Below are 13,375 nucleotides of genomic sequence, written 5' to 3' on the forward strand. Positions count from 1 at the left end.
TCTTTATTTTTCTTGGGTTAGATTATTAGAAATGAAATTACTGTGACCAAGGATATGTATGACCTTTTTAACCTATCCTGATACATATTGTGACATTGTCTTCTGGAATGGCTCACTCCAGTAGAGAGTACCCATTTTACCATATCTTTACTGGTACCGAGTAGCACTGTTTTTTAAAACTCTTGATACATTTGATAAACAATTTTTACTTCTTTGATTAAGTAGCACCTTTTTCCTGTATTTATTAGTCATTCATATATTATATTCTATAAAGTCCTTTTGTCTATTTCTTGACTCAGTAATTTTAGGCAGTATTATTGGCACCCTGCTGTAAAGATGAAGAATTTAACACTCTTTCAATATCTCTTACCTCTCCTCCCTCTGTCCCCTCTGTTTTTGTTACTTACTTACTTTTGGCTCTTACAATGGTTGACTTTTTATCTTAAAATAATATCATTAAACATCTATTAATTTATCAACTTTGGGCAGTATGTATTGACTCTCTGCTATGAGGTACATAAATTAAGACATTTAATGTGTTTTTATTGTTCTTTTCTCTCTTCTAACCCTGAGGTTTTATTACTTTCACTATTATTTATTCTCTGTTTATAAACTTTTAAACATTTACCTTCTGTTCTCTAAATTTAATTAAGCCTCTGTTGATTCTGAAAATTAAAAAACAGTGAGGGGTATTTACATCATGGTTTTACAAATATTACGTACCAACTATCACGGCTGATGTTTGGTTCCACAGAGAATGAAATATAATCATATGCAATTGTATATTTGCTCCTTGAAGGAGAATCTTGCATGCATTTACTTCTGATTTCTTTCTAGTGTCCTTTACTTCATCAAAGGTTTGTATTCTTGCATTCCATGTCATCTTTTGTCTTTGTTTTCTGTTTTGTTTGGTTGGAAAACCTCCTCATAATTTTTCTCCTGTAGTAAGCGTGGTCATTACTAAACTCTTTCTATCTTGAACTGGCACTTGATTGATTGACTGGTTGCCTGGCTGTAGGAATTTAGGTTCGAAATAATTTTCCTTCAATTCTCTATTGTGATCTAGCATCCGAGGTTACTGATGAGAAGTGTATCATCTTGATACTCGCTGCTTTCTTTAGCTAACCTGTGGTTTCTCTTTGGAAGCTTTTATACATTTTCTCTATCCTTAGAGATCTGATATTTTACCAGGGTGTGTCAGGGTGTTAAATTTTTTTCATTTATTCTCTCTGGCATTTGGATTAGCCTTTCTTTTTTTTTTTTTTTAACATCTTTATTGGAGTATAATTGCTTTACAATGGTGTGTCAGTTTCTGCTTTATAACAAAGTGAATCAGTTATACATATACATATGTCCCCATATCTCTTCCCTCTTGCGTCTCGCTCCCTCCCACCCTCCCTATCCCACCCCTCTAGGTGGTCACAAAGCACCGAGCTGGTCTAGGATTAGCCTTTCTATTTAAACTGTACCATATACAGTTTGAAGAAGTCTTCTTTGATTTCTTGATTATTTCTTCCCCATCACAATCTCTGTTTTTGTTTTTGTTTTTTTCTTTCTGGAACTTCCATAAGATAGTTTTTAGACCTCTTGGATCTGTACTCCATGCTGCTCAGTTTTCTTTCTTATTTCTTATCTCTTTGTAGTTTTGTTCAGTGTTCTTTTTCTCTGCAACCACTCAGCTTAGTTTTCAGCCATTGGTTAACACATTCATTGACCTGTAAAATTTTAATAATTGTTTTTGTTTCCAAGAACTCTTCCTGTTATCTGATTACTTCTTTTCCATGGCAGCCCCTTTTTGCCTTATGGCTCTACTATCCTTCTGTATCTCTCTGAAGATAATAAACCTCTGTTACCTGAATTAGCCTTGTTTCTCTAGTATCTTTTCTGTTTGTTCATTTGAGACTATATTTATTAACTCTTGCTGCTTGACAATTTACTCCACAATTCCTAAAACAATAAACAATTTATTGTCCCCCACAGTGTCTGTGGGTTGGGAATCCAGGCACAAGTTAGCTGGGTGCCTCTGCCCTAAGGTCGCAAGCCAACAGTCAAGGGGTTGGCCAGGTCTGCAGTCTCATCTGAAGGCTCAGAAGGGGAAGGATCCACTTCCAAGTTTGCTCACGTGATTGTTGGCTAGATTCAGTTCCTTACCAGTTGTTGCACTGAAACCTCAGTTTCTCATCACCTGTTAGCTGGGGGCCTCTCTCAGTTTCCATCTATGTGGGCCTCTCCGTGCAGCAGCTCACAACATGGCACTGGCTTCCAGCACAAACCGGCAAGACAGCAAGAGAAGGCCAGTAAGATGGAATCCAGAGTCTCCTTGTAAACTGATCTTGAAGTGCCATCCCATCACTTTTGCCATATTCTGTTCCTTAGAAGTAAGTCATTTAGGTCCAGCTCACACTCAAGAGGAAGGGGTTCTATAAGAACATGAATACCAGAAGGCAGGGACCACTAAGGGTCATCTTACATGCTGCCTACTACTTTCTCTTTGGGATTGGTTTTCTCAAGTGTCTAGTGATCTTTGTTTATAAATGAAGGATCTTGAGGGTTATTATAGGTAGCTGGCCTGGGTTTACATTGTGACTGTGAATGTAGGGTCTCTGCCACTTGTGTAGGCTTCCTTTTCAGGTATGTGGGCAGACAGCAGGAAGGTTGGCTGGGACTCCCCTTTGTATGATTCTATTCCCTGTAGTGTGCATGGGTGGAACCTGTGACTTGCTATCAGCTACTAGAATATAGCAAACACGACGGGATAGTCACTCCCTTGATTAGGTTACATTCTGTGGCAAAGGAAAAGGGGTTTTGTAGATGTAATTATGGTTCTGAATCAGTTGATTTTTTTAGTTAATTAAAAAGGAGATTTTCCTGGGTGGGCCTGACTTAATCAAATGTAAGAGGGATGGAGGCCCTCCCTGAGGTCAGAGATGCTCTCCTGCTGGCCTTGAAGAAGCAAACTGCATGAGTTCTATAGCTGCAAGAAAATGACTTTTTCCAACAGCCTGAATGAACATGGGTGTGGGTTCTTTCCCATTCAAACTTCCAGAACAGAATGCACCTGGGCTGACACCTTGATTGTAGCCTTATGAGACTCTGAGCAGAGGATTCAGCTAAACTGACCCATGAAACTGTGAGATAATACATATGTGTTGTTTAAACCACTGAGTTTGTGGTAATTTGTTACACAATAGAAAATTCATACAGTGTATTTCACTCCTAGTCCCTTTCAGTGCTTTTCCTTTTTTGGTTCTCTCTTCTGTCTACAGTGGATGTGTGGTGTAAAGCCAAGCTGTGTTCTCTCTGAGTCTAGCCTCCCCATGAGGAGCCTTCTTCAGGAAGATGGCCTCCTTTCTACAGAGAGCAGGTCTTGGGCTGTGACTTGAGGACATGTCATTCCTGCCAGTTGTGCTTTTTATTTCTTTATCTTGGAGAATGGGAAGAGGAGGAACCTAACTTCCAGATGTTCTGAAGTCACTTTTTAATGAAAGACCCTGATGATCGTTCCCTTGCCCACTCCCTTCCTTTGTATTTGTTGATTCTGGCTTGGAGCATCTCTGGCCGTTCTTGGTGGGAACCATGCTTTTGCAAGTGGTCTGCATGTGTGGTTTCCTTGCTCTACTTTTCCCACCACTCTGATTCTACTTGGTTTTTCTCTTTATGGAATTTCACAAAACTTCTGGTCTGTTGACAGCATATTTTCCTGTTTTATAATGCTGTTATGGTTTCATTCTTTAAACAGAAAACAATTTTCCTAGCACTTCAGTGGGATCTTGGAAGTGAAGGGAGGCAGATATCGGTGATGAGTCTGCATGAATTCAGCTGCACATCCTGGTCTGGACTTTTTCTTTTTATAGGAGAAAATAAAATACTCGTTTGCTACCTAACACTGATCTAACATATTTGTAAGAAATTTGGCATGTTTCTAATAAAATTGATGAGAAAGGGCAGAATTTTCATTATATTAACTAATTTTCTCATGCTCTGTTATTACTTTCTCCTTTTAAAGTACCCCAAAGCATATTTCTGTGAAGACTGTGCTCTTTTTTTCTTCTTTCCCCCTCTTCCCACTTACACTTACACAGCCTTTCTTTCTACTCTCTTAGGGTAATTTCTTAGAACAAGTGACTTAAAAATATTGCTGACACTATGTATTTTTTTTCTAACACTAATGGCACACGTGATGTAAGTGCTGAGAATGTGAGATAATGGAACTAAAATTGTGATTTTAGAATTGTCTTAAGACTCTTTTAGTTCCAAGTAACACAAAGATATTTCAAACTAGTTTAGGTTAAAAAGAGAAGTTATTAGGTGGAAACTGCAACAGTATCTCACCAAACCCAAGGGGAAAATTATATTCAGATACCATGAGGGTCTGGAACCAGAAACTAGAAGCCAACAGGAACCCAGGAAGTCATTACCTTTCTGTCTCTCTTGTCTCTGTTTTTCTGAACATCTGCATATTCTTTTCTCTCTCAGCAGACTTACTTTGCTTTGGCATGGGTTTGGCCACATATAGCTAACCAACAGTAGTAACCTCAGCTTCCAAGTTCATATCATCTCAGTTCAAGCAAATAAGTCAGAGGCACAATCCGAGATTCCAAGGAGAAAGAAAACAGTTTGTTTAGCTTGGGCCAGTTATCTTTTTTTAGACCAGTGAAGTGTGGTCATGAGGGCAGATTTTGTGTTATAAACATGGCTGCCACAGCCCAAGTTCTCAAAGAAGAGGTAAGTGGGTAGAAGATATCTCAAGTGGGCAGATATCCCAAAACATGTCTGTTGTAATATTCTTCTTTCTATCCAGTGTGCTGTTTCTCATTAGAGAGACAGTTTAGCTTGTGGTTAAGAACATGGGCTTAGGGTCAGACAGACCTCGTTTTGAATCCCAGCCCTGCCACCTACTAGCTGTGTGACCTCTGTGAGGGTCAGATTCTTCCTCTGTACAATTGGGGTGATAAAGCCTATCTCTTGGAGTTGCTGGGAGAATGAGAATATATGTGGTACATCCTATGCACTCAATAAATAGTTATTATTATTTATTACTATTATCATAGCATTTGGGAAAGATTATGTGAATGGAGGAACATACATTTTACTACCCTGAATAGTGCAAGAAGATCTGGAAGCAAAAATCTAGGTGCCACAGAGATCAATAAAAAACTCTAAGTGAGAACTTAGCCTTTTTCACACTTGGCCAACGAAGTATACACAAGTTAGGCTGATGATTTTAGGGCCCAGTAATCTACACTTGTTTTTAGAATGAAATTTTTGCCTCTGTTGGTTTTGGAAAGAGAGAAGTCAATGGTCTCATAATTCTAGAGAGAGCCAGGCTGGGCTGGTGGTCACTGGTACAGTCATCATCGTTCTTTCCAGCCAGTGCCTGTTCTGATGGTCCCTGCATTCATTCTGCTCGGTAGCAGGTCTGTTCTGATTGGCTAGTGCCTTACCCAGTAAAAGAGTTTGAATATGTGCCATCAATTCAAAGACTTCAGTTTTTGTTAAAGGAGATCCACTATTTTCTTTATAAAACAACAGATTTTCTTTGCATCTTTCTCATTTATATGACAAAGTTGTGGGTCGCAGCCATCGTTAAATGAACTCTTCTAAAGGTTATATAAGATGATGATGATTCAAATTCTGTATAGCTAAAGGATACCAAATGTAAGCCAAACATTAATGTTTACATAAAGTAGAGTTAGCTAACAAACTATGTTTATGGCTTCTTTTTAAATAAATGTAGTATATGCTGTTCTGTATGAAACTGTGGTAGAACAATATCTCAGTGACTAACTGTAATTTTCTCTTAAGTTATGCAGACATTTTGATTGAGAGGGAAGTGTTAATGCAGAAGTACATTCATCTAGTTCAGATCGTAGAGACAGAAAAAATTGCAGCTAACCAACTCCGACATCAACTTGAAGATCAAGATACAGAAATCGAAAGGCTTAAATCAGAGGTATTTCCCAGTTGATAGATTCCTTCTCATTGTTTCATGTCTATTGTCATCTCCTCATGATTACTTAAGGCCTATCAGGGCAAAATTTTGATCCCAAATTTAGTTCCTCTGCCATCAACACATACATGAGAAGTGAATGTATTGTCTATGTTAGGATTAGGTAAATACGCTACAGTAAAATATCAGGATAATATGCTATTTTTAAATTATTTGTGCTCCTGATGTCCTTCATTTGCTTGACTATTCAAGAGTTGACTGTAATATTTAACTGTTTTTCAGATTGACTCATGGTAATGATAATTGTGAGTCTGTCATGGGTTCATGTAAAGTCCGAATGACAACTAAGGCAAGTCCAAACATGAATTCAGAAAGTCTTGTCTTTTTCTCAAGCTCAGGAGTCCAACCTTCTCCCTTCTAGAATTTTGAAAAACTCATTAAAGTATAAGACATATGCTAGGGTGCATTTTTTCCTGAAGTTGGAATTCACTTCCAGCCCTGCTCCAAGTTTAAAAACTCCTCAGGCTCTGCACCCCCAGGTAGTGAGATTGACTCCAGTGACAGCAGAAGGTGGTCGTGGAGCCGACAGCCATGGTGGTGTGTCTGGGTCCTCCCTTGTCTCCGAGGTGCCTCCGTCTGTATACAGAAACCTGAGTATACCTTCCCTTGCTGTCCTGTCATTCCTTGTGGGAAGTGATCAATATCTGAAGAATTGAAGAGGAATGTAGCAAATGAGGTTTTTCTACTCTTTTTGACCAGTGGTGCAGTAGTGTCTTCTTAGCTCCAAAGAAAAGACTAGGACAGAATGAAACCTACTACTACTAACTGTATCCTTGTTGACAGAAACAATGCAGCTCCTCAGCCTTGGTAACTTCTTGTCGTTTTTCTGTCATTCAACATTTTCTTCTCCATTTCCTCACGTCTTCTTCTAAGACATACTGTGCAAATCCTGGGAGGGTTTTCACCTCCTGCCGCCTGTGTACATCATCTCCAGCAGATAGCTCATGGGTATAAGCTGATTCCTATTGGGATATGATTGCCTCTCTGATGATGATAAGTTGCAGACTGTTCACCATATCATTAGTGCTGTTAACTTCCCGATCCAACCCTGAAATCTGAGATAGTGAAAACAACAACAGAAAACTTAACAAACCTGCATCTTAAAAGACTATACCAGGCACTGTAATTTAAAACAAAATTATTGTGTTCTGTCTTTGCCACAGTTAGCTGGAGCAGATGCTTGTCTGCTAAGTGAAAGAGGTTGGCATTTACTCCATGAGAGGAACTCAGCACCAAGCGATGTTCCCCAATATTTATTTGTGTGTGCTTCTCTGTCTTCACTCTGTTCTATTTTAGTCTGAGTATATATTGCAGCTAGAAACTGTCAGTAGCAGGTATGTCTTGTGTGGTCGCTTGACAGGAACCATAACTTATTTCCTACTCCTTTTATTTTCCCACTTCCCTGCCAGAAAAATGGCAGAAGAGAGTATTTGGTAATGGGGCAAAATGTAAAGACAGGGTAGAGGGGGGCAATTATAACCCCAGTGTTTTAAGTGTTTGCTTGTTAGTAAATCTGAGTAGGTCCTTAAGTTTGCAAGAGCCTGCAATTGAGTGATAGTCCAGGGAATTTCATTACTAAGTGTAGTTCAGAGGCTACCTGGTTTTGAGTCACCCTTCATAGGTCACAGAACTGAGCTGGGTCCTTAAAGAGATCCCAAGTTGTTTCAGTTCTTTTTGCCTTTTTGTCTTTTCTTGGCTGGCTTGGACCAACCCCTAGGCTCTGAAGTTCCTTTTGCAGTTATCATTTTCCCCAGGAGATCTGTGAGTGCTATACCGTGTGTACTTGGAAGGCCACAGGCTGATTATAGGAAGCAAGAGCTTTGAGCTGAGTGTCACTGCATTTGGAGATCACAGGGCATTACAGGAAGCTGCCTTTGGTGAGATGATTGACATGTCACTGAGATGCTGAGAAGACCTTGGTCTGGTCATCACTCAGGGCCCGGTTTTGGACTAACATTTCTCTAAACCAGATCCCAGTTCACACTTTCCACAGTCACTTCTTATAAGCACTTTTGTTAGTAGCATAGCAAAACAAGCACGAGGTGAAGGTCAGGCTTCCCCTGCCTCAGCGCCGAAGGAAGATAAGGTGCATAAAACGTGAACATTTCCTGAGGATAAGCTACCTTGTAGGCATAACTTCCTATGATTTATGGCTATAGTCTAGTATTTCCCAAATCATGAAATGGACCAATTTTGTGTTATAGATTATCGCTCTTAATAAAACCAAGGAACGAATGCGACCTTACCAAAGCAATCAAGAAGATGAGGATCCAGACATCAAGAAGATTAAAAAGGTAGGATGCTGGGGGTTTCCAGCTTTGGGAGAGCATGGTGACCAGTGGTCTTTCTGTAGTGATGTCTTTGCCACCCTGACTCTGAGCTGAGAACAATCTTGGTATTTCTCTTCCGATGGCTCCCAGACTTGCCCTTCAGAGTGATAACACATGGTTGCTTCTCTGGAAAAGTTTCAGCTTGAGATTTCTTTCCAGTTCTGGGAATCCACTTGTAGATTCTGTGAGAAGGATGCCAAAGCCAGATATGAAGCCAGACAGTAGTGTTCTCCAGTTGGGTTATTTAAGTGCTGCTGAATCTTCTGATTTTGTGTGTATTTGGGGGGAGTAGTTTTTAAATTGCATTTCAAAAACATTTCTTTTAGCTTTAGTCTTCAGTGCTTATTTAGAGAATTTTTTTGTTTGTTTTGTTTTGAACGTGTGAGAAGATTGAGTGAGTCAATACATCTGCTCAGGTTTCTGGTTTATTGTTGTTTCTTTCTTGTTTAACATCCACATAATCAGCAGCTCTTTTCACCTTATTGTCATTTACAACTGTAGAAATTTTGCAATTAACCAGACCCTGGCACTCACTCTAGTCTACTGTGTTTGATTTATGTCATCTTGATTTTGAGTTCCATAATTTTAATTGTCCTGCATAAAAGCACTTACTCAGCTTTAACATTATGTGAAAAGCTTCACAGTTAAAGAACTTTATTTCTTCTAAATTTTTTTTATTCCTATTTTCTCATGCTAAGTAATTATTCCCCTTCAGTTGCAATAAAACTTTAAATATTGCTCAGAATTTGAAATAGAAATGCTCCTTAGGACTAAGTTGCACTGTTTTCAGTTTTCAAGAAATAACAAAGTAAAATAACAACATTCCTCTCTTAGAATTTAAAATTTTTTAAATTGAATTTGCTTTATTTTATTGTTACAAGATGAATGCTTATGCAGCTGCATATAAACAAAGGTATCAGTAAAATAACAATTGTAATAAAATCCTGTTGTAGAAACTGATAGTAGGTAAGCCAGCTTTTGCTCAGCAGGTAATACCTGCCAAAGTAAATAGAAAGATTTTATTTAACACAAAACTCAGTTAAGTTGATTTTTGAAAGTACTTCTGTTAAATGGAGGAATAGTGATAAAATACACAATTTTTACAGTTTCTATCTTCCTATTTCTTAATAGAAATAATTTTTTTAAAACCTCATTTTTGAACTTGTTAAATACGTTTTGAATTTAACTCTATGGTCCATTGTGTCCCCAGTCAAACTAATGTCTGTGTGGAAAGGGATGTTTACAAATGAATTAGTTTCTCTATTCTGATCTTGACAAATATCAACATAATTTTTTAACTTCAAGAGACCAAAAATTGAAATTGGTCCACAGAAATTTCCCATTAGATTTCTCCAAATAATATGCATATAATTTCTTCCACATAATTCTACTAAGATGTGTTTAATTTTTATTGTTTGAGGTATGGCAACTGTATGAATGCCTGTTATAAAAATTGATAGTATGCTGACATCAGTTGGTAAATGAGAGAATTTTAAATATTGCAAAAGAAGAGTAGTTGTGTAAGTGCATGATAATTTAGACCATATGGGTGAAATAGTGTAAAAAAATAAAAAGTATAAGAATGTGTTGAAAAGAAAACAATGATACTAAAAAAATATTTGGTAGTAATTTAATGCTTTTAATTATATATGAATTTGCAACCTGCTTTGTTGCTGAATCTGCCATTTAGATATAACAAATCCTAATAAATTATCATATAATTTTTTTTAATATTTAGAAAGGACTTCAGATATTTTGGTCAGTTATTTTATAGATAAGGAAATGGAGCCCAGAGTTCAAGTTCACCCAGTAGATTAGTAGCAGAGCCTTTGGGTTAAGGATTATGACATATACCTATCTGCTTAGCACCCAGCATTTACTTGGGCATTTAAAAGATGCTCTGTAAATGTTTGTTGGCTGAAACACAAAGGCCAGTGCACTTTGTCCAGTTTGCCTGTTATTTTTCAAATCATATCTAGGGAATTCAGATCAATTTTAGAGCCTTTCATGTTCCTACAAAATTGATGTTAAGTTTTATTTCGTGTTTTTGTTGTTGTTGTTGTTTTGTTTTTGTTTTTCCACAAAATAACACCATTGTAAATTGTTAACATGTGTTTTGCCCATGTGGCTGGAAAAGAGAGTCCTTATAGTTAACAAAAAGCAGGTAAAAGAAGGCCAAGTCGTTCCTGTGTGACTAACCACACAGGAAAGCTGCAACTAGACTTGGCCTTCAAGTTTATTCATCTATAAAAAGAAGGGGTCTTATGAACTGATCTCTAACACTTATTTTGTAAGCTTAATTTTAAAAAAAACTCAGCCATAACAAAAAAATCAAACCCGATTTAAGAATAAGCAAAGGATTTGAATAGACATTTCTCTAAAGATGATAGACATTTCTCTCAAAGGTGATTCTTGAGAGAAATCACTAACACATGAAAAGATAACCAACATCACTAAGCATCAGAGAAATACAAATCAAAACTACAGTGCAATATCACCTCACACCCACTTGGATGGCTACTATCAAAAAAATCTCCCAAAATAACAAGTACTGATGAAGATACAGAGAAATTGGAATCCTTTTGCACTGTCGGTGAGATTGTAAAGTGGTTCAGCTGCTATGGAAAACAGTATGGTGGTTTCTCAAAAAATTAAAAATAAAACTGCCATGTGATCCAGCAATCCCATTTCTGGGTATATATCCAAAAGAATCGAAAGCAGGATCTTGAAGAGATATTTGCACTCCTGTGTTCATTGCAGCGCTATTCACAATAGCCAAGAAGTGGAAGCAACCCAAATGTTCATCAACAGATAAATGGATAAACGAAGTGTTGTACATATGTACTGTGGAATATTATTCAGCCTTAAAAAGGAAGGAAATCCTGATGCATGCTACAACGTGGATGAACCTTAAGGACATTATGCTAAGTGAAATAAGCCAGTCACAAAAAGACAGATACTGTATGATTCCACTTATATGAGTACCTAAAGTAATTAAATTCATAAAAACAGAAAGTAGAATGGTGGTTGCCAGGGGCTGAGGGAAAGCAGAAATGGAGAGTTGTTGTTTAATTAGTTATAGAGCTTGAGTTTTGCAAGATGAAAATGTTCCAGAGATCTGTTTCTACAACAATGTGAATATACGTACCACTACTGACCTATACATTTAAAAATTATTAAGATAGTAAATTTTATGTGTGTTTTTTACCACAATTAAAAAAAATTTTAATATCTGGTTTTATGTTGTTAAAGAATAAACCTGTAGTTTATTCCTTTCTTGAAATGTTAACAACTAAATATGTGATATTATTAATTTCTGATGTCCTTATAGGCAGGCTTAAACAGCTTAAACAGTGGAAGAAACTTGTGAAGCTGAGAAAAATATTATTTTAAAGTCATCTTTTTTCTGCTATCTGGTGCAAAGCCTGACATTATTTATTCTGGTGGTGGGCTCACCAGTGCAGCAATGAAAGAGCAGGGTGTGTATGACACAGAATGGACACCCCACCGACTGGCTTAAGAAAGCCGTCTCACACTGCCCTGAGATTCCTGTTTTGTTTTTTGTTTTGTTGTTGTTGTTCTGTAGGTTCAGAGCTTCATGCGAGGATGGTTATGTAGAAGGAAATGGAAGACCATTGTGCAGGATTACATTTGTTCCCCTCATGCTGAAAGTATGAGGAAGAGGAACCAGATTGTGTTCACCATGGTTGAGGCCGAGTCGGAGTACGTTCACCAGCTCTACATCCTGGTCAACGGCTTCCTGCGGCCCCTGCGCATGGCGGCCAGCTCCAAGAAGCCCCCCATCAGCCACGATGATGTCAGCAGTATTTTTCTCAACAGGTTTGTCTTGACATAAATTAAAGAGCCGTGTGAAAAACCTACTTGTATTTCTTAAAAGAATTTTTGCTTTACTTACTTAAAAGAAGAGTTATAAATTCACCTTTATGAGCTTATGATATTGAAAATAAGAAAGCTATCATTGGCGTTTCATTGTTACTCCCAATTTTCATATCTTTATCTTGAATCTTGGCACCTAGTTTTCTCTTTTTCTTCTCTATTTGACGTATGTTTTCTTGTTATTGAGTGTGTGCTGGGGAAGATTATCTCCTTCATAAACTGAGGGAAATGGAGTGATTAATGGGTCTTTACATGTAATCTATACAGAAGTACTTTAGGAGGAACAAAAACTGACAGAGGGCCTGAGAATCTCTAGTAAATTTATTTGCTCAGTAAATATTTACAGTGCCTTTACTGCTGAGGATTCATCAGTGAACAAAGCAGAAAGTCCCTGCCTTCATGGAACTTAAATTTTGATGTGGGAATATAGACAATGAATAGTGAATAAGTGAAAGATGCAGTATTTTATATGGTGATGAGTGCTGTGGAAGAAATAAAGAAGGAAAGGGGAGAAGGGAGGAAAGGGACTGCTTGGATATTTTACTTAAAATTTTAGTTATTTATTTGTTTTTGAGTAGATAATACATTTACAAGGTTCAAAAAATTATTTAACAACATGAAAACATCAAAACAGCAGTTAGAAGTCTCACTCTTAACTCTGTCTCTGCCCACCCCATTTTCCTCACTTGCTATCTGTAACTGTTTTCATTAGTTTTGTTTATATCCTTTCAGTGTTTCTTGATGTAGATCAATCAAACATGAATATACAGTCTTATTTCCCCCATTCTTACACAAAAGGCAAGGACTTTAATATATACCTGCTTTTTTCACTTAATATATCCTGGACATCTTTCCATACTGCTATCTAAAGGGCATGCTATTTTTTAAAAAATTGCTACATGCTATTACATTATGTGAATGTCCCATAGTTTCTCTAGCCAATCTTTAGGAAGGCCTCAAAGGTAAGTTGACATTTGAGCAGAGATTGCAGTTGGTGCTAGCCATGTGGCTACCTGGGGGAAGAGTGATGCAAACAGAGGAGACCACCTGTGCAGAGGGCCTGAGGCTGGAGCACGCCAGCCTTGCTTGTTTGAGGAACTGCCAAGGTCAGTGTGGGTGAAGGGGCATGTCAGAGAGA

The 13,375-nt window shown here is 37.7% G+C and overlaps 1 protein-coding gene across 1 annotated transcript in view; it reads left to right on the forward strand.

Annotated features, from left to right (window-relative positions):
* Positions 1-13,375, forward strand: part of RASGRF2 (Ras protein specific guanine nucleotide releasing factor 2) — a 241,503-nt gene that overhangs the window by 71,440 nt on the left and 156,688 nt on the right. Inside the window, exons 3-5 of the mRNA XM_007179765.2 lie at positions 5,806-5,953; positions 8,215-8,304; positions 11,927-12,180. Coding sequence (XP_007179827.2) covers positions 5,806-5,953; positions 8,215-8,304; positions 11,927-12,180 — 492 coding nt within the window. The remainder of the gene's footprint in view (positions 1-5,805; positions 5,954-8,214; positions 8,305-11,926; positions 12,181-13,375) is intronic.

Source organism: Balaenoptera acutorostrata, chromosome 2 (assembly GCF_949987535.1).
Source record: "Balaenoptera acutorostrata chromosome 2, mBalAcu1.1, whole genome shotgun sequence".
Lineage (NCBI taxonomy): Eukaryota > Metazoa > Chordata > Mammalia > Artiodactyla > Balaenopteridae > Balaenoptera > Balaenoptera acutorostrata.